The sequence below is a fragment of the Tiliqua scincoides genome, chromosome 10 (genome assembly GCF_035046505.1).
Source record: "Tiliqua scincoides isolate rTilSci1 chromosome 10, rTilSci1.hap2, whole genome shotgun sequence".
NCBI classification, from domain to species: domain Eukaryota; kingdom Metazoa; phylum Chordata; class Lepidosauria; order Squamata; family Scincidae; genus Tiliqua; species Tiliqua scincoides.
This window is the reverse complement of record NC_089830.1, coordinates 25167248-25187936: the sequence shown is the minus strand read 5'-3', so window position 1 is coordinate 25187936 and position 20689 is coordinate 25167248. Positions and strand designations below refer to the sequence as shown.

At 48.5% G+C, this 20689-nt stretch overlaps 1 protein-coding gene across 4 annotated transcripts in view; it reads right to left on the bottom strand.

Annotated features, from left to right (window-relative positions):
* Positions 1 to 20415, bottom strand: part of ARHGEF1 (Rho guanine nucleotide exchange factor 1) — a 44401-nt gene extending 23986 nt beyond the window's left edge. The window contains exons 1-10 of one of the 4 annotated variants that reach the window (XM_066638193.1): positions 19994 to 20415; positions 17027 to 17080; positions 11190 to 11288; positions 10785 to 10868; positions 10258 to 10377; positions 8153 to 8251; positions 6836 to 6878; positions 3205 to 3310; positions 1884 to 2024; positions 619 to 648 (exon numbers count right to left, since the gene is read on the bottom strand). In XM_066638193.1, the coding sequence (XP_066494290.1) occupies positions 619 to 648; positions 1884 to 2024; positions 3205 to 3310; positions 6836 to 6878; positions 8153 to 8251; positions 10258 to 10377; positions 10785 to 10868; positions 11190 to 11216 (650 nt within the window). In that variant the 5' untranslated portion in view covers positions 11217 to 11288; positions 17027 to 17080; positions 19994 to 20415. Of the gene's footprint in view, positions 1 to 618; positions 649 to 957; positions 1052 to 1883; positions 2025 to 3204; positions 3311 to 6835; positions 6879 to 8152; positions 8252 to 10257; positions 10378 to 10784; positions 10869 to 11189; positions 11289 to 17026; positions 17081 to 19993 lie in introns of those variants that run through there. The other 3 variants (XM_066638192.1, XM_066638194.1, XM_066638195.1) reach the window with 3 other exon arrangements.
* Positions 20416 to 20689: the final 274 nt, after the last annotated feature.

Sequence of the window (20689 nt, the reverse complement as noted above, 5' to 3'; positions counted from 1 at the left end):
GGGGAAGTGAAGAAGATGTTAGGATGATAGGAGCCCCTTCTCCCCTACAATCCTAAAACACATTGGGATAAATACACAGAAGGGGCAGGAAGAAGAATGTTCTCAGGAAGGCTCCTTAGCACCACGGTTAGGGATGTGCTTAATGTGGCCAACACTTGGCCTCATCAGCTGAAAAAGACGGCAAGCAGCAGCACCGGGAAGAGTCCTCTACCAGTTTGGACTCTACCAGTTTGGTGGAAGACACTACCAATTTGAATAGGCAGTACTGACCTAGAAGGGTTAATGGACTGACTCTGGAAGTCCAGAATGGACTGGCTGGAAGCTTTTTTATTTTAAAGAAAGACTGGGTCGCTCATTAGGCTCAAGGCTTAACAGTTTAAAAACTCCCTTCCCCCCACCTCACCCACAAACCACTTCCTGTGCAGTGAAAGAAGCAAGTTTGCTACAAGTCGCATCCGGCAGCACTGGTGATGTGGCAGCCAACGCCGGGGGGTGGGGGGTGGGCAGGGGAAGAGATGCAGTGGAACTCTTGCAAAAGTGGTACCGACCCCTACAGACACACCCACACCCACACCCACAATGGTTGCATCTCTGCACACTGTATCACCCACAACGTACCATTTCTCCTCGTCTGCAGATATGGTGAGGCTGGAATGAAAAAGAGGAAGATGTGAGAGAGAAAGAGATTGGACCATGAAATTCACGGTTGTGCATTAAATTACACATGCATCCGTTCTTCTGTCCAAGGAGTTCAGGGTGACTTACATGGGGCTGTTCCATTTTCCCCTCTCAGTAACCCCATCAGTTGGGTCAGACTGCAAGATGAAGAAGCTGAAAACTGCTAAAAAGCAGCTTCCCCCCGCCCGCCCGCCCCCCGCCCGGGCCCACATGACAAAGCTGCTCCTCAAAGCAATCTCTCTCTCTCTTCCTCCACCTCCCAGGCATGTTTAAACTCACCGGTAATACAGCCCCATCTTTGCTTGGTAAGAAAAAAGCAGTCAAAAGACAAATTAGCATGATCTGTATGGTATGAGCTGCAGAGACACGACGGCTGCTGGACCAAATCAGACGCAAAACTGAGGCGGGGAGGGGGGCACAAGGAGTTTATACACCCTGAGAGGATGATGCAACCAGAGGCAATATCCCGGGATGGGTGGAGGACGACTCCCTCCTTCCCCTGATCCCCCACCACCAACAGCTGGTTTCCATTATCCAGTAGGAACTTGGCAGTGAACAAGCATGGGGGAGGCCACAGCCAGCCTCGGCCACGTCCCCTTGTTCCTCAAAGACAGGAGATCAGAGCCAGCAGACAGTTCCTGGCCTGGATCCCAGTGCAAATAGGCTGGGTGCCAGAAACCAGAAGTTCCATCCATGGGAAAAAGAGGTGGGGTAGATTTCTGTGACAGACACACTAGTTTGAGTGCATGGACCCATTCTTCTAGTGTGAAGAGGCAAGACTGGACGGAGGCACTAGTTTGGGCTACAATTGATGGTAGCGGATGTTTCAAATCTAGTATTGGTTCACAGTCCATTAATCTAAATAGGACATGGAAGACACAATGAGCTGAAAGAGTCCACTGGGCCCATTGATGGGGACACAAGGTCAAGAGGCCTATTGGCACGGAAGAGGCAACAGACATCATCCCACCACCACGACTGGAGCCTAGAATGGACTGGTCCACTGTAGGAGATGGAGCTTTGACTCCAGCCAGGAGTTTAGAGCACAGAATTGCACCGGATTGAGTAGGGAAGGGAGATCTGTGTGTGCAAGTCAGACCCAGTGGCAGGAGTCTGGAAGGAACCATTCCCCTGGTTGCCAAAGGATAGACCTAAGTGGCCCACTGCTGGTCTCAAGAGGGAGAAATCAGGACATGTTCACTTACTGCATCTCCTCTACCCTGGCTAGCAAGCACTCAGCTAGCTGCTTCTCTTTGGCTTCACGGATGCCCTTGTCTTTGGTTCGGTAGCACTCCAGTTCAGAAAGCTCCACCTCCCCCGGCGTCATTCCCATCTTCCTTTTTTCCCTGCAGAGAAACAGAAGAGACCACTGTTAAAACTCTCTCCCAACCTAAGCAGGAAGAAGCGAACTCCATCTCCTCATGCCGGCCTGGCCCCAGCTGACACCCTGCTCCCTCCAAAGCTAGTGAGTTTCAAGCAGTGCCCCAGAAAGAATTCTTAATGAGACAACTGGTTATGATGGACAGGACACCCTGCAGAATGACTGAGCCAGCCCAAGATTTCCTGTGCCAAATGCCACGCCCTGTTTTATCTAACTAGCACCACTGCCATTCTTCCCACTCACTGGATTCAAGAAGAAAGAGGGAAACGGAGCAGAGGAGTGGGGTGGGTGAGCGCATTCCCTCTTCCACTCTTATCTTCTCTTCCTTTACAAACGTGTGTGTGAGGAGGAGGCGAGTGGCAGAGGAGGCTCATTAGACAGAGGTTTGGTGTCTGTCCTCCCAACAACCTCCTACCTTAGGCAAGCACTTCACCTGGCCTCACAGATGGACCAGTCTTGCACATCAGTAGATCAGGGATATTCTGAAGCATGCTCCCTGAAGCTGGAGGTTACACCAGTTGCCTGCCCAAACCATGTGCCCTATTATTATTATATCCTGCATTTTTCACCCAACATGAAAGTCAAGGCACACATGGGGTTCTCAGACAGACTCCCAGCCAGGCACTAACCAGATCTAGACCTGCTTAGTTTCAGCAAAGCGGCTGCGTCAGCTGCCCTCCAGACCAGGCTGTGCCCTGTCCCCAGATCCCCAACACAAAAAAAGGCTTGTGCAGCAGTCCCAAGACCAACAAGCCAAAGTGCAAGCACTATCTGAAGGTACAAAAACAAAAAGTTTCATGGACTCCCATCTCCTCTTCCAACCCTGCCTGCTTCAAAGTCAATCCAAGTGTTTTCTTTCCAGCACAGTAACATCAGCCTTCCTGTGTTTTTCCCCAATTTATGATAAAATTTGTTCTGTTACAAGCAAGTGTGCCTTTTCTTGCCTGATAAATTCTAAAATGAGTTGAAATCAGTAAAAATGTCATGTTCGAATAAAGATGTGTGAAGGCTACTGTCCAAAGTCTTTCCCCAACATCACAGCTAAATGTTGACCTTCTGTAATCCTAACAGTTACTATCTTTCCTGACATCCTCCCCATGACTCTCTGCTGCCTCATCAGGGCCCAAGGGCCATGGGGTCCAGACCTGAAATCCTCCAGCTGCCGGCTAATCTCCGGTTCTTGGAAAGCCTGGATCTCCTGCAGAAATTTACGCTGCTGCTCATCAGGAACGAGCTCTGGTCGTGTTCGGTCTGTGAGAAGGAGAGGAGAGAGGCCCTTAGTTTTAGACAAGTTGCAAAATTGTGCTTTAGCTTGCAGAATCCGTTTCAAGACAAGTCTAATTTCACATATTCAAGATCTTGAGGCTGGAGAATTCTCTCCCTCAGGATGTTTTACACCATCTCTAGATAAGCTTCCTCCCAGCAAATCTCCAAGCAATCAGGCATTCTAGGTTCCCCTGCTACAGGAAGATAGCAGAATCCTGTATTTAAGACATTCCTTCAAAATCTGAAAGAGCTAAGCTCTTACAAATTTAGTAACAAGATAACTAAACTTGCAGGATATATGCAATGTGCAAACTGCATTATGCAATAACCTAGAGGGTTTGGGTACTGATTGCAAATATATCAAGGAAAAGCTCCTGGGCAAGAAGAATGTAGGATGTGAGGAATCATGAGAACTAGAAACTTGCCCCTTTTTATTATTAAATAATTTAGCATTTACACAGCATTTTTAGAGTGTTCAAAGTGCATTGCAAACATCTTCATTAATTATCTCAGTAATTCTTACAACAACCCCGCCGAAATATACCTGTATTATTATTCCCACAATGCACATAGGAGGCTGAAACACTAATCTTTTCTGTTTGTGACCTAGGAAAAATTTGAATCCGGGACTTCCTGGTTCAAGTCTCTTAAACATGGAATTACAACAGTTCATCGAGTTCTCTGAATTTGCACCCTGGATGCAACCTTCATTCTAACATTCAAAAGAAAAATAATGTGAGTTTTCTGTTATTGATTGGAAATACAATTGGAGTGATGGAGTCCTTTGAATTGCTGGTCCAGATGCATGAAGGTTGTAAGAACTCTTGAGAACGAGAAACTTGCTCACTTAAAAACTTAAAAACTTAAAAAAAAGTGAAAAAGCAATATTCTCTAACTTTCACTTTCCCTAACTTTCACTTTCCAACAGGGGGCAGGCAGGGTTGTGACTTTTAGCCCCCTAAGTAACACCATGACTAAATTTCCCTGCTGCAGCTTGTTGCCATAGACCCCTGTTGCATCAGTTCCTGCCATAGGAGAGTCTTAGATATGACAGGACGCTGTTCTTTACTTCCTTTCATGGTTCCCATCCTTGAAGTCCAAAAGGGAATTCTTGTTGCTATATTTGTACAAAAGCAAAAACATCACAAACTGAGATTAAACTCCCCAATAGTTGCCTCAGCTGTCCTGGCAGGAAGCCCGCAAGATAAACAAACAAGCTCACCCCGCAGCACTGTGACTTAAGAACTTTTGGAGGCCGTTCCAGAGGGGAAGCTCCTCCTTTGTGACTTTGTGCAAACACAGCACCATCGAGGCAAATCACTTGCAGCTGTTTGGATGCCACTGTCCCTGGCTGGCTGCCAAGGTGGAAGCTGCCTCTAGAGCTGAGCAAGCTGGCCCAGGCACTAAGATGCAGCCATCTCTGGGGTGGTGCAGCTGTCTGTTTAGATGCAGCTCCCATTGATGGGCGGCAGGAGGGGGGAGGAAGACAGAGAGTCACAGCTGCTTCTGAGTATCAGACAGCTGTTCTCTTTCACAAGGTGTGCAATACCAGGACCTACTGCCTTGCAAAGATTCAGTGCCTGGTGGATTTCAGGGATCTGGACGGGAAGCGAGTTTCCGCCTGGGGCCAGAAGAAGGTGATTAGCTTTGCGTGTTTGTACACAGATGTGTAGGACCCCATCACCCTTTCTCTGATCATGGGAGCTGGAAAGGAGCTGTTTCTCAGAACCATTTCTGAACGAGGAAGTTCACCTGTGTTCCCCTTTCTCTACCCCCTTCCCAGCAAATCCTCTCTGTACGTAAACAATATTTTCAGCACATTCTCTTTTTGTGTTGTTTTTTTTTTTTTTACAGGAAGCTGTGACAGGATGCAACTTTGCACTCCTAGTCCTTTCAATGTTTCAGAGGGTAGTTTCCTCCCCCTGTGAAGTGCAGCCCCACAGAAACTCCTCCCCTAGCTATGTGGTGCTGAATCGAAATGCAGAAAGTTCTTTTTTTTCCCCAAAGAAAGACAGCCCTCCTCCAGCCAGGAAGGGACAGTTGCAATCATCAAGCTGGGCCACAAGATGGTGCCACGAGGACATAAAGAGGTCTGGGTAGCTCTTCCCCTCCACCCCCATTACCTCCCCGGCTTGGCAAGAGAGAAGGCTGGGCCAGCCTGTGGCTGCAAATGAGCTAATCTATTGGCCAGGACAGCCCAGAGACTAGTAGCTCTCCCCATTGCTCTCCAAATCTTCCAACTTCCTGCCTTTCACACAGTTTCACCGGCTGGGTGCGGCCCAGTGACAGCTGGGAGCAAAAGCCAGGAGGGGGGAGCTGCCAGCAGAGACTGTAGCACTGGGGAAGGGGGGCAGGGAGGAGGTGCAGCCTGGACTGAGAGCAACTCTCTGGAGCAGTAACAACAGGAGAGGCTTGCAGCTCTTTTAAAGAGTGCCAGATTTACGGGTGGCATAAACATACAACAACTGCAAGTGCACAATGGGCCCTCTGTATCAATCTCTGCAAATGTTTACACAGAAGCAACTTGCACTGTGATCAATGGGACCGACTCCCAAGGAAGTGTGCAATGAGACGACGGCCCTAGAACAGCCCTTCTCCAACCGCCCCGTGCTATTTGCAAGAGGGGAAAAAGAAGGAACATCCACAATCTTACATGCCAAGCCCTTTCCAAAGACCGGATGGGGTTGGGGCAGTTCCGTTCTGCCACAGGAGACAGCTGCAATCTCCAACCTGCAAGAGGCTTTGTATTCTGCACACCCTCCCCTGCAGCGACTATCTCATGGCCCTGCAGCTCATCCAGGGGCTGTGCGTGCCAGTATGTTAAAAATAAAGAAATAAAATATTCTGGAACAGCTAAATGGTGCAACCTGTAGAGATTATGCAAACTGAGTGAGTTTGTTTGTATATTTTAATCTGCTCACTGTGGGAAAGGGAGTATAAGATACACAGACCATTGGGGTCTCACCTTCCAAATGCCAGACCGCCAGAAAATCCACAGATTGCACAAATCCACTCCTACTCTTCCTCCATTCCCTCAAAGTTTTCACCCACATATTCTGCCCAAGCATCAGGATTAGAACATTTACTTAAACATAAATAGGAAGAAGCCACAAATCGTAGGATGCCGACTTCTGCAGCCAATACCCAAATTTGGTGGTTTTTCTGTGCCTGTAGGAATTGGAAAACATCCAGCACTGGGGCCTGCAATGACTTTACTCTCCTTAGGCTGCAATCATACCACACTTTCCTGGGAGTGTACCCCACTGAACACAATAGGGCTTACTTCTGAGTAATCTCTCAGGGCATGCTTCACTAGCATCTTGATTAGCAATGAAATTTCTCTTATTTTAATTTTTAAGAAATGAAATTATGCAAAATACATCAAAGCAATTAATTCACAGGACTTATCTGAACTGCAAAATGCACTAGCACAGAAGATCCCAGGAGGGTCTGTTCCCGGTTGATCTCTCCCCCCCCCCCCACACACACACCATTAACACTGGCTCTTACCCAGCTCAAATTGCACCGACTGTGGGACAGAAACCCTCAGCAACTGATGGAAAGAGAAGAGATGAAAATCAGAACAAGCAGGAGAAAACACTGCAGTGAAGAGGGTAGAGTTCACCACAGCTATAGCTATGATAGCTAAATCAAACCTGCATGTATAGAGGAAGTATACCTTCGAGTACCAGTTGCTGAAAACAAGCAAAGAATGGCTATCACCTTCATGCCCTGCTTGCAACGTTTTGGAGGCATCTGGAAGGGAGGGTCACTGTTGGATCCTGGCCTAGATGGATCTTTGCTCTGATCCAGCAACCCAATTGTAGGCTCTTAGGAGGAGGCTCTGCCCAGCTGTTCCCTCTGTCATACAAACAGGAATTTTATCCCTACACAGTAAGCAGGAGAGAACACACAGATACCCAGGCAGGGAGGGAAGAGCAGGGTGGAGGCTGTGCTTGTGTCAGGTCATTATGCATTTGAGTTCAGTTTCACTTCAGGTTCCTCAATACATTTATTTAATCAACAAATTGAAAATTTCAGGTTCCCTTATAATTATCCAGCTCATTCCAGTTCAGGCACTGGTTTTAAAGAGTGGCTTGTAACCAGTCCAGACACTTTTGAATTGGTTTTGATGTATTTCAGAATAATAATATCAAACTCTCCTGCTTGCAGTGTAATTCTATAAAATGAATATAGTAATTCACTATTTAACCTGTGAACATAATATTTATTATTATTTTTAACTATTACTTTAACTATTATTTCACTTTTAAGAAGAAGAGGTTCCGTTCCAGTTCACAGCAACCAAGAGATTTTAGCAACCAAGAGATCTGGTTCATGGCAACCAAGAGATCTGGTGCACTGAAAAAAAGAGCTTTCTGAATTGGTTTCAGGGGACAGTTTGACTCCTTGCTTCTCAGGGATACTTCAGACATCAGCAAGGACTCTCTTGTCCCTATTGCCTCTGACTAACTCAGTATAACATTTTAATTCTAGCAGCTTTTGGCCCATGTCTTCATTGGGTCCTTGTTTCAATATCATAAGCTCTTTTTGGACAGGGAACCTCTTCTTCTCAGACCTCTAATAATAATTAGAATTCATCTATGCAGACCTATACCTATACAGACATGTTTTCCATATGGAAAAAAATACCTAAAAACACTGCTGGCTTGCCATGGTGGAAGAGCCCTAATCAAGCCTGAGTTTGAAAGTCAACGTTGCTGCTAACATGTGAGGTTCCTAAGACTGGAAGGGAATACATTCAGTGGTCACCAAAAGATTTAGGGGATGGGGGGAGCCTAAAAGTATCCCACAGTGTTCACTCACCCCAGCTTTGTCCAGAAAGGTGTGGCAGAACTCCACGAACTGCTTCTTCCCTTCCTTGCACCCAAGGTGACGTATAAGGTCCGCGTGCAGGTAACTGAGCTACAGAAAGGGGAGAGAATTGAGAGGCCCCTGACAACTAAAACAAGGAAGGAGTGGCTGGATGTATCCTTTGCCACTTCCAGCGGCTTTTCCCCATATCTCCCCACTCCAAAGTTTTAAACCAAGTATTTGTGACCAAATGAGGAGATGTGGACTGAGGTCACAATGTCTTCAATGCAATTAATTGCCTTACAGGTTGTCAAAACAGGTCTGACTCCCAAAAAGAAAACTAAGCCTAAGTACCTGTAACTGAAATGAAAACAGATTCTGCCGCTCTTTTTTCTAGCCTCCAATCCCCCCATTTCCCTCTGTTCTCTCCCCATTGTTAAACTCTAGACAGCAAGTTCTCAGAGGCCTGTCCTCTCACACTCCATTAAGCGGTATGTAGGCTTATTTTGCAACATTTAATTCCTGCCTTTCCCCTCCAGGAAAGGGAAAATCCTGCATTCAAGACAACTTGCCCAGTCCCAGATGGAACAGAGATGGAAAGATGGGGGTCATTTGCTTACTGGTTGGTGCCTACATGGGTGGCACATCAATTTGTACAAATAAAAATGAATGACAAAGCAAAAATCACTTTAAAACTTTTTTTCCAGTCAGGCACTCATCAATTATACACACAGAATTGCTATTTAAATGAATGTTGCCAGTCAAAGGGACAGTTAAAAAAAATTCTAGAGCTGGTGGAATTCTTAGCTGCACAGCAAACACAAGGGAATAAAACACATCTAAAGCAATATCAAATTTTTTTAAGACTGAGGCCATGGGCTGCTGCAACCTTAAATCTACAGATCCAGAAAATGCAGAATCTAAATCACGCACAAAGAGTTACTGTTGCTTTTCTAGTACAGGCACCCCTTATCCGAAGTGCTTGGGATCAGAAGTGTTTTAGATTTCAGGCTTTTTAGTATTTTGGAATACTTGCATGTACATAATGAGGAATATCGGGAATGGGGCTCAAGTCTAAACACAAAATTCATTTCTGTTTCATACACCCCTTATGCACATAGACTGAAGGTCATTTTACACAACATTTTTAACAATGTTGTGCATGAAACAAGGTTTGTGACTTCATTTCTTCAGGCAAAAAAGTAACAATAAAAAATGTTGTTGCTCAAAAAAGTTCCCTATTTTGGAATATTCTGTATTTTGGGCTTCTGGATAAAGGGTACTCAACCTATACTCCAATGCAGAATGTGTTAGCCAGGGCACCTGCATTCAAAAACATATATTCCACTGTTGGATTGTAAATGATGGTGTTTAATTAAATGACTGCTTTACCAGTTATTCTGCTTTCAAAAGGTGACCGTTTCCTCAAGGTAAATGCAGATGATACAACAAATGGATTCCCAGAGATGCAAGCCAGGATAGGCAATGGATGGTTTTCTTTTAAGCTCTCATTAGTAATTTATGGAGATTAGGAGGTTGGTAAAAGGCAATAATAAGGATGGCTTTAGCAAGGTGTAGTGAATTGGCCACCAAGAGGTAACTCTCCTTTGCAAGGTCAGGAGATTCTGGATGGACCTCTGCCACAAAAGGGATATGAAGTTCTTTGCTGATATTTTCCTGGAGTTTGTGGAAGAAGACAGGCTCTCTTCAGAATACAGAACTCCTATCAGTGAGCCACTGATGGTGGAAGCTACTGAGGAAGGCAAATGCTGAAACAGCTGACTGGCAAGGTTTGAAAGTGTTCTCTTTTGTCATTCATTCATTCATTCATTCATTCATTCATTCATTCATTCCTATTACACAGACTCCTTCTATGATCTAGAACCTACTTGCCTGCTGTACTGCTTGGCTGTTTTGTGTATTAAATCTTTTGGGTTTTGCTAACTGGACTAAATGGGAAGTTAACTCTTTGGGCCAATTTAGTCTAAAAACACAAACTTGCCTGCTCCTACCAGCCTGTCGGGCGAGGTACCCACATCACTGCAAAGGGTGACATGGAAGCAGACAGCACCCGCCTGCACTGACAAAACAAAGACACACATATGCCCAAGTCTCACCACGGGGCTGGAGTCGAACTGCAGGACCACATGCTGCAAGAACACCATCAAATAGGCCGGATGCTTCTTCAAGATCTCTAGGTTTTGAAAAAAACCGCTTTGGGCATGAGGGTTCTGGAACTGGGATGGGGGAAGAGAGAAATCAAGGCAGGAAATAAAAGATAAGGAATCAGTTGTAGCCCAGTGGCAGAGCACATACTTTGCTTTCAGATGTTCCCAAGTTCACTCCCCAACACTTCCAGGTGGGAAGACCCTGTCTGCGTTCTTAGAGAGCAGGTGCCAGTCAGTGCTAGGTTAGATCAACCAATGTCTGGCCCCATAAGTTCAGCAGCTCCGTAAGTCCAGAATCACCCCAAGACCTGCTCATCATCTCCCACTCAGTTTCCTCAACATGCTTAGCAACCTTCCTGCCCCTCCCACCACACCACCCAACTGTCCTTTCTCCATTTCACACCCAGTGCCCTGTTTTCTTCCGTCCACTCCATGCTTCTCCCACCCAGCACAGATTCCTGATGGTTCCTACTTACAGGCTCAATGTCGTTTTCAAAATCCTCGTCTTCTGCTCCAATGATTGCCATGGCTGACCCACTCCGGGCTCCCAGGGCTGCACTCTAACAAGGAAGGATGTAGCCAGGGCCATTTCAGTGACAGTATAAGGGAGTTCCACCTCATCCCATGGGGGGGGGGTGACCAAACACCTTTCAGTTTTCTTACCATTCCAAAGATTTTTCAATACGTTCTTCAAAGACTGCAGTTATTCAGAGCCCTTTCACCATCCCCCCACAAAGCCCCTAATAGAAACAGAGATCTTTCTATATGAACCACACATTCCAACCCAACCAGATTATAATGCTCATTGCTCCCTGTGAAGCCCTTCTGGGCTTTCCAACTCCACCACAATCCAGCGCCTTCCTTCCCAACAGGTTACTCACCCCATTGTATGCCTCCTCCAGCTCCATCCTGCTCCAGGGCTGGGGGGGGAATCCCCAGCAGTTTCGTCAAGGGTCCAAGCGTTTAGTATGTACCTACATCTGACCCCAAAAAGAAAATTCACCAGTCAGTTATCTCACCTTCTCCCAATACCATCCGACAGGCAGGTCTTTCCCCTCTATAACACCCATTGGTTTTCCCAAATCGGGAAGGCCAGGGGGTTCAGTCGGTCGACTGGTGTGTAGGACAATGTATTGTTTCCTCTAAGGCTGGGATCAGCAGTTGGCAGTTCCAGAAACAAGACCCAACCATCACATGATGGAAAACTGATGTGGTAAACTGACGTGGTAGGACTCTAGACTGTTCCACCCCAGTTTGCATATGCTAAGGTTATATTTTGGAATGCTTTCCCATGCCAAACACACGCACAACTGTAAATAGTAAATGAATACAGATTTGCAGATTTACTACAGGCAGGGTGAGTAAATCTGCATGGGGGGGCAGCTAAAAAAACTTCTGAAGCGGAATTCCACCACTTGACTCTGTGCTATTTATGTCTGTATTCTGCTACAGCTCATGGGCTTAGAATGGCTTACAGCGTTCTTTTTCTACACGTGAATAGTCTCATCCCCAAGGGACTCCCCATCTTCCAAAAAGACATAGCAGCGCAAACTGGGCCCAAATATGCCCCCATGAACGTCAAAACAGAGCTGGGGGGTTTCTAAGGAGCAATGGCTGGGGTCTCAAGGCTTGTGGACATCTGGAGTGGGTCGTGGTCCAGAGGAGGGACACTTCCCTCAATACGTCCTCAAAACAGCACCCCCTCTTTGCCAACTGGAGCTCAGTTCTCACCGAGGTGGTAAACCTGTGTTTGAACTGTACCACTTCAGATACGTAGGGTCTTACATGACGGAATCTTCTCACTCACAAAAGATATTCCTAGACATAGAATGTGAGTGTGTCAGAGAGGTTCGTTCCCACCTCCCTGACTTGTTTGCTTATCCAGGTATTTACATCCTACCTTTCTGCCTCAGAACAGGCCCCCAAGATGGCTCACACATCATTTTAAGAAGGACAATAAAACTCTCTGGCCAATGTAGGCCTCCACTGGAGCTGCTGTTATAAGCTACCCCTTCTTCTTTTTTCCCCTCAGGGCACGCAGAGCTTAAACAGCCCCTGGGAAGGAGGAGCTGCATGGGAGAGATTTTTCTACTGGATGGAGTCATGTTCCACTGTATGACACACAAACGCGCACACACAGCCCTGCAGTTTGAAGTGATACAGACCTGGGATGTGTGGTGGGTGGGGAGGCAGGTGGGGTGGGGAGGCAGGTGAGGCACAGCCTCCCCACCGGGGTCCTTTGAAAAGCACTGCCACTTTTCAAAGTGGGAGGTGTGCAAGCACTCACAACCAGCTTGCTCCACTTTTCGAAGGACTCCAGTGAGGAGGCTCTGCCTCACCTGCTTCCCCACCCACTGCACACCCCAGGTACAGTCCAGACACAGGTTTACCAGCTCAGTAAGAACCAAGCCTTGGACTCTTGCATAAGGCTACAATTTAACCCTAAGCTGAGAAAATACAGTAGGTGGGGCAGGATATGGGGACGCTCTAAGTGTACCCACAGATTGTTCTTCCCACCGGCGTGACATGAGCCTGTGAGGTCTCAACTCAATTTTGCATGAAGGCCCACAGCCCTGAAAGCAGCAGCTACAACCAGGGGGCTGGAAAGGTGTGGGCTGGAAAGCAAAACTGAAGAAGGTGGGGGCAATTCACACAGAGAGGTATTCAAGCTAGCAAGGCTGCCATTGCTTTGCACCCCCCCCCCCCCAATTACTCAGAAATTCCAGCACGAGGTGGAGATACACCAGGGCATGAATACCACCTCTGTAACCTACAAAGAGGCCTCAGAGAAACGGAGGGAAACTCCACACCCCGCAGACAGCCTGACTCATACAGGGCAGCAATCCAAGAGGCTGGCACTAGGGCAAGGAAATCCAGGCAGGGTGGAACCCGTTTGGGGGAAGGAACATATGGGTCAAAACACCCCATTGCAACACCTCCAAAGGTTCCAGGGCTGGGCGACACTGTCATTTGTACCCATACCGACAGACACACAAACACCTGGAGTGTGGCACAATGGTTAGAGCAGTGCTTCTCAACCGGTGGTTGCAGTGCCACTAGTGAGACTTCTCAGTTCAGCAGGTGGTCCTCAGCCCCATAGAGAACACAGTGTGCTGCCACACCTGGTCCAAACTGGCTGGAAACAAAGATGAGTGGTGCAATTTGCAAGAAATTAATCTGCAAGTCACGGGCCCTTCAAGAGAGGCAAAGTTTGGGGAAAGAGGGTGCAGAATGAAGCTCCTGTATACCTCCCTCAGCTGCCTGGAGGAAGGGTGTCATAGAAACATAATTAGCAAATGTAGCTCGCACTATATATTCCCTCTTGTCGGGACCAGGTGAAAGTCCTACCAACAGGAGTCGGTACTCTTTAGTAAAAGAATAACAAATGGATGGGGGGGAACACACCTCCTTGGGTATTTAGCATTTTGGAACCCCCTAGTTGGGACAACACAACCCGCTTTATGGCATAAAAGTGCTACAGAAGTTTAAAAGTTTTTGGCATAAAACTTTAATGGCAACTTTTGGCACGAAGATGCCTCCTAGTAGAGATGGGCACAACTTTCGACCAGATTTCTAAAGTCCTACTAGGATATTTACACACACCCTGCTCAGCTGCTTGAAGCAAGTACAAATCACCTCTGGAGCACCAGAAAAGGAAGCTTAACTGCAGCTGGTTTGTCTCTTTTCCCTTCTGGTCTTGAGGGAGAGATATATTTGCAGTGATGCACTTGATTACACCACACATTTAATCAAACTGTGATAAGCTACAATTGCCATTGCCCCCCACTGAAGAAACCTGGCAACCTGTTTTCCCTGATAAAGAGGGAAAAGGGTTTTTTTCACCCTTGAATCTCCAAGCTGGGAAAAGGTGGGTCTCTGTTGGGATTTGTACCTGTGACACAGTTCTTAAGGTGACAGAGACACAAAGGTGGCCGCTGAAGAGGAGTATGGAATATGACCCCAACCAACAACCACATTCCTTAGTGTTTTGAAGACTATTTCACTAGAAAGGTGTGGTTAAAAAGAAGAAACCTTTAAAATAAATTGCAGTGGAGGAACCGCAGGGTGCATGAGCAGATGTACACAGCTATGTGGTGTAGTGCTCAGACAGAGCTCAGATAGAGCTCAGATAGAGCTTGGAGGAACCCACATCCCTTGCACAGCTTACTGGAAGCTGTGGGAGAGCTTCAGCCTAACCCAGGGTTCCAAGACTACCAGAGTCTGAGGCTGAACTGCCAGCCCCATAAAGCAAGTTCAGCTACAGACTTGGTATTGGGGGTGGGGAGAGAAGAGGACTTTAAAAAAAACACACAGGAAAAGTGATAACGAGCGCAGGAACTTGCTTAACGAGAACAGAATGGCTCAGAAGATGGGCTCTGAAGCTGCTGGCAAATGATATGCTTCTGAGTAGTTGCAGAGAGGTGCGATTAATGCACAATTATGTCACTTTCCAGTTTAAGGGGAAAGCTCCAAGTCAAACAAGGTGAATAAGCTCCCCTAGACCCCTTAACCCATCCACTCCCACAGCCACTACCTGCCGCCAGAGGGCCAAGAATCCAGACAGGAAGTGAAGCTGCAACACCCTTTTTCTTAGCTGCCTCCCCACCAACAGGCCTGGGGGAGGGAAGAGCCCCACACCAGGACACCTGGGTTCCTTGGGGTTTTCCCTTTCCTCCTGGTTTGAAGGGGGAGCTCAAGGCAGCAACGGATCCTAAAACAAAGGAGCAGCCCCAGCGTATTTGCAGAGAGCGCTGGTTTCCTGCAGCAGGAAGTGATGCAAGCACAGCCATCTCGCGCACACACAACCACAGAGCGAGGGAGGCTTCGCTATCTCATGGGGCCGTGTCACTTTTAGGATGTGGTCCAAACATCACAGGTTCAACGGCGGCTACAGAAATGCCTCTGTGAAGCCTGCAAACTCTGCCCCGTCCTTTGCCCCGAGCCCTTAGAAACCATGGAAGTTCCATTTAGCTACCATGATTAATCACTTGCCATCACTCCCCCACCCCTCAACAAGTCCTGGCTTCCATCTCCCAGCTGGGTCAGTCAACACACCTCAAAGTCAGGGTGAACCCCACCTTTTTCCCAGCACAACAGTCCACCAGCATCCTCCCCAGTCCCCAAAATCCATTCCTTTCTCCCACCGACCCACCCCTTCTTCCTCATCACTATGGGAATTACTGGAGCATGCACTCCTCCTCCTAGGCCCTTGGCATCACCCTAAGATTCCTCTTCCAGCTGTTTAGCTGAGGAAAGGGGGAGGAGGAGGAGTGGGAGGGCTACAAGATCCCATCAGAGCGAGGAAGCTTTGCACACACCGCAGCTTGGGCTGGGAGGGGGGGTGCAGTGAGTCTCTCTAGCTGCATTCTGACAAAGGAAGCCTCCTCCATGTTGCCCTCATGTCAACTTTGCCACTGCCATCTGGTTCACACTCCCCTCCCTCCTCAACAACAGGCCCAGAATTATCTAAGAACAAAAAAAGAAGCAGAGGCAGAGAACAATTTGAAGTGAATTTTAACACTGTTACATCTCGTGCACTATATCTCATGCACAGATAGTAAGGCAAAGAAGAACCTCGCCAGTTTCCACGCTAACCCTGTACTCTCTGCCACTACTAGACCCCTTGGCCTTCCCATCATTCCCTGCCCTTCCTTGTTATTTGTTTGTTTGTCCGTATAATGCCCAAATATTTCACTTTTTCCACCTTAAGAGTTTGTCATTCATATTTTTCACTGAATAAAACATACAAAAGAGAACTGAGGCACTGGAGTTAAAGAAACAAACTGGGTCACATGGGTAACCACACAAAAAACACTGTCGCTTTCCGGCCCACAAGAAACCAGTTGCAGGCCTACAGTGTCACTTGCAAGGTTCGGCTTCACCCACTCGGCAAATACTCAACACACAACATTTGCAGGTCTGTGCCACAAAACACACTCCTCTGCAGGGGGACATGTGAGCATGACTCGCTTGCCACAGGTTCAACATCTAAGCAAACAATTTCCTGCTGCAACCACACAGCCTTGTGTTCAGTTCTTGGCTGAACTTGTTACCTCCTTTCCTCCCTTCTCTTTGCTGCCTGCCTCAACTCTCAGAAAGCTCCTCAGAGTGCTTTTGTGTGGGGAGAGGGACTTGTAGAGAGATGAGATGAGTCAGGCAGCAACAACCTTTTCCTTTTGCAGGTAGAAAAACCACTGTCCAAGTGGTTGTCCAAAGCCACTTGTTCAAGTGCAACATCCACCAGCTACTTGCGCAGAAGTGGACCACTTGCCCCACAGTTGTTCTGCCACAAGGCAGATGTTTTGCTTGGTTGCTGTGGCTCCCTCTCGATCTCCCGCCTGTTATCCAACCTTTGCCTTTTTTGAAGGGTCTGACTGCTCTGCAGCCACACCTCTCCACCAGTGCACTCCTGCCCCACTTAGAGCATGATCAGGTCAGGCAGATCAGTGTGGTCTCTGTGTCAGTTGGCCCCAGTAGCCACCTCTCATACTGTAAAGAACCACCATGGTAGATGCGCCACTGGTTGAAAAGCCTGGTGTTATACAAGTGACCTGCAACACACAATTGAAAAAGCCAGTTCCTGACATTCCGTCACATTGTACTGTGACGGTGCTGCACAGAAACCAAGATGGCGCTGCGCAGAGAGACATGCTTCATTCTCAAGGGCTGATGTCGCTAGAGGCAGAGAACAGGCTCAATCCTCATCTCAATAGCTTACCCAGTTGGGCTCACAACATTCTCTGGTATCCCTCATATTCCACTTGCATTGTGCCTATAGAAAATAAGCAAAACACCATACTTCAGGGACACCATTGTGGTGAAGGCAAAATCTGTTCTCTAGCCCCAAGAGAGTTTCTAGAAAGGAATACAGCATCCACACACAGGGCACACAGCATCACTCCTTACCCTGAGCTCCTTGTAAATACAACACACGCACACACCATCACAATGACCAGCAGTTTGCTAATAAACTTTATAAGTGGCTGCTCTGAGGACAGGACTCTTTTTTTCCAAACCATGAGGAGAGACTCCTCCCACCCCATCCTGGTACATGGTCTGAATTTTCCTAAAGAGAACTGGTTGTACACTGACTTTTTCCACGCTGTGCAAAAGAAACCAATTCACACAAATCACTTGCTTGCGACATACATATTTAATCCATGCAAGGAAAGGGTGATGGAGGACTGCATGGTCTGCAATAAGGCCCCCCCCAACTGGTCCATTCATTCAGTGCCCCATTAGCAACATAGGGGGAAGGCAGGCAAGCAAAAGAAAGGACAGAGAGTGTAATGGAGTCTAAAACCTCACCCAGGCAAGGCAGCTCAGTCCCTTCCCCCCCCCCCAACCACACGGCCCCTGGCATGCACTCTGGAACTGATCTCACAAGCTCAAGATGCTACTTCGGTCTCCCTGGCCAGAAAAATTTCTGGCATGCAGAATCTCATCCCAGGGCAGCTGGAGTGATGAAAGAGCAGAAGGTGGAGGTGGCAAAGGGGGAAACATGCCTTCTGAGGGCACCGGCTCCCAAATCCATTCCAGGTAATGCATAATGTTGCCATATTCGAAAATATCCTGTCTCTTTGGAATTCAGAACCCCACATCTCACATTGCAAAGTGTTTTTGTCATTTATTTATGTTCAGTTTCCTTAGTTCCAGGGCATGGGAAAAAATGCTTGATTCATGGATGAGATAGTTTCTCTTCTCCCCATTCAAATAAAGGTCAATTTGCTCCCAGATGTTTTATATGGGGGGTGGGGGTGGTGCGTGGGTGTATACACAGACTACAAAATCACAGGGTTGAAGGCACATACATAAACTTTGCTGCTTCAGTTCTTGAATCCAAGCAGGAGCCAAGTTGCATGGCGAGCTATGTGGGGTGGGCAGTTCACTAGAGTGATGTTTACACAGGCACACCATATAAAACAAACAGAGCACTCTTCATGTTCACAGCATATGGGCCAAGCTACAAACCTTCCACCATGACATATCAGTCCAATTGCAGTGGGGGAGTTGGGTGTACACTGTGAATGTTTACGATTTACCCCATGTCCCTAAATCTATACTGGCAGCAACATTGTACAGGTATCTTCAAAATGACCAACTGCATTACACAAAGTTTCCCTTATTTTAAACACACAAAATGCTCTCCCCCCATTTCACTCACCCCCCCAAAGAATCCCTACTTCTAGACCATAAACAGCATTAATACCAAAGAATCATCCATTGCTCTCAACAGTCACTAAAATTCCTTCCTGAGGCTTCACAACCAGATCTGCACTAGAAAACACCTTCATTGACTCTCTGAACCCCAAGTTTCCTTCCTATACCATGCCCTCCCACCCACCAGGTCTCTTGCAACCTGCCTTCATCTTCCCCATAGTCCCAAATACAAAGGTATCCCTATATTACAGACCTCTCTAAAGGGTGTGCACTCCAATTCTCTTAAGCAGTGTTTCTCAAATTGTGGGTCAGGATCCAGTAGGTGGGTCGCGAGTAATTTCAAGTGGGTCCCCATTCATTTCAAAGTGCATTTTATTTTTAATATATTAGACTTGATGCTACCATAGTACATGACTTCATCTGAGGAATTGACAGATCTGTACTTTTAAAAGGCTACTATGTTTATGCTTTTAACAATGAGAGTCAATGAGATTTACTCCTGGGTAATTGTGGGTAAGACTGCAGCCTAGAACTGTTAAAAACTTTTCCTGCTTGATGATGTCATTTCCAGTCATGACATCACTTCTGCTGGGTTCTGACAGATCCTAATTCAAAAAAGTGGGTCCTAGTGCTAAAAGTTTGAGAACCAGTGCTCTTAATAGTTAACTAACTTGTAAATGGAGGAGGGGAGGCCAAACTTGGGCTGGGGGAGACACCTGAGAGAATGTCTCACCTATACACAAGCAAGAAAGTTAGCAATCAACTCCCCCAGGCCATAGCTATGACAACCCCTACTCTGCACCTCTGTCCTCCATCCAAACCTAGAACTCCCCCCCCCCCCCATTTTCCTATTTCCAAGCCAAACTACCCTAGCTGGGCACATCAATGCGCCCTTGTTTTTTTTTTTAAAAAACAACCCCACCTGGTGTCCCTTCCTATCTTGCAATTAGGAATTCTTAATTCCTGGGGTTTGCTTTAGCCCCTCCCCCGAACTTTCAAACCTGATAGCCCAACACTGGGGCTCCACCCTAGAAGAAAGCAGAGACCATTCTGAGCACGTGCAGAGTGCATTTCTGCCCAGCGCCCACTTCCAGAGAGGGAGGTGCCCCCAGTTCAGCCTGGGGTCCCTTCCAAGGGGGGCGGGTGGGCATCGTTAGCGCAGCGAGGAAGCACAGGCGCGGAGGCCCCCCGTTTCCTCCCCGGCGATACTTTGTGTCTCCCAGGCGGAGACGAGGGAGGGAAGCCCAGCGTTCAGCCCTGCCACCCCGCGCCCCTGATCCTCTGAGCATGGACAGAGAGCCGCTTCCCCCTCCCCCCGCCAGGAGAGGGCCAGAGCAGGCGGGCTGGAGCCCCGGAGCCGGCCCTTTCCTCGGGGCCTTTCCAGCTTCTGCAGGCGCAAGGGGGTGCCGGGGTGGAGACCCCCCCCCGCGGCCCAGAGCAGCCAGGCAGGAAGCGAGCCCCCTCCCGCCCCCAGGCCCCGATCCGGCTGCGTGCAGGCGGCAGGGCCCGCGCGCAACGCGCTCACCTGGACGGCACCGGCGCCTGGCCCGGCCCGGGGAGAGCGCTGGCTGGCTGGCTGGCTGGCGGAGGGCGGCTGGCGGGGCCGGGAGGGGGCAGGAAGCCGCGGCACTTTCCGGATCCCTCCCCGCTGGCCGCCGCCGCCGCCGCCTCCTCCTCCTCCCCGCCAGGCCCTGCCCTTCTTCCTGCGGCTCCTGTGCGCGCAGGCCGGGCGGAGGCTGGTGCGCGCAGGGGCGCCGGGCGGGCGCAGCTGCTCTCAGGTAGACCCGGCCGGGAGGGCAGCGCGCCTCTTGGGGGTCGGGGGAAGGACTCCGGGCAGAGCAGCAGAAGAGCCCCGCTGGATCCGCAGTCCCAGGCCCAGCTGCTCAGAAGGAAGCCCCGGGACAGCCCGGCCCAGCTCCCTGCGTCTCACAGAGGCCCACCAGGTGCCTCCTGGCGCCCTCCCCTGCACCCGGCATTCGGAGGTCGCCCACTTCTAAGAGCAGGAGGCTGCACAGACCCATCAAGGCTTGCAACCTGGGATGGACTTTCCCTCCGCCAATCTGTCCGATCCCCTTTTCGAGGCATCGTGGACAGACGCCATCACCACGTCCCGTGGCAAGGAGTTCCGCAGGCTAATTACATAGGAACAGCCCCAGTGGATCAGGCCAAAGGGTCTCGTGTCTAGTCCCGCTTCCTGCACCTCACAGTTTCCCACCAGATG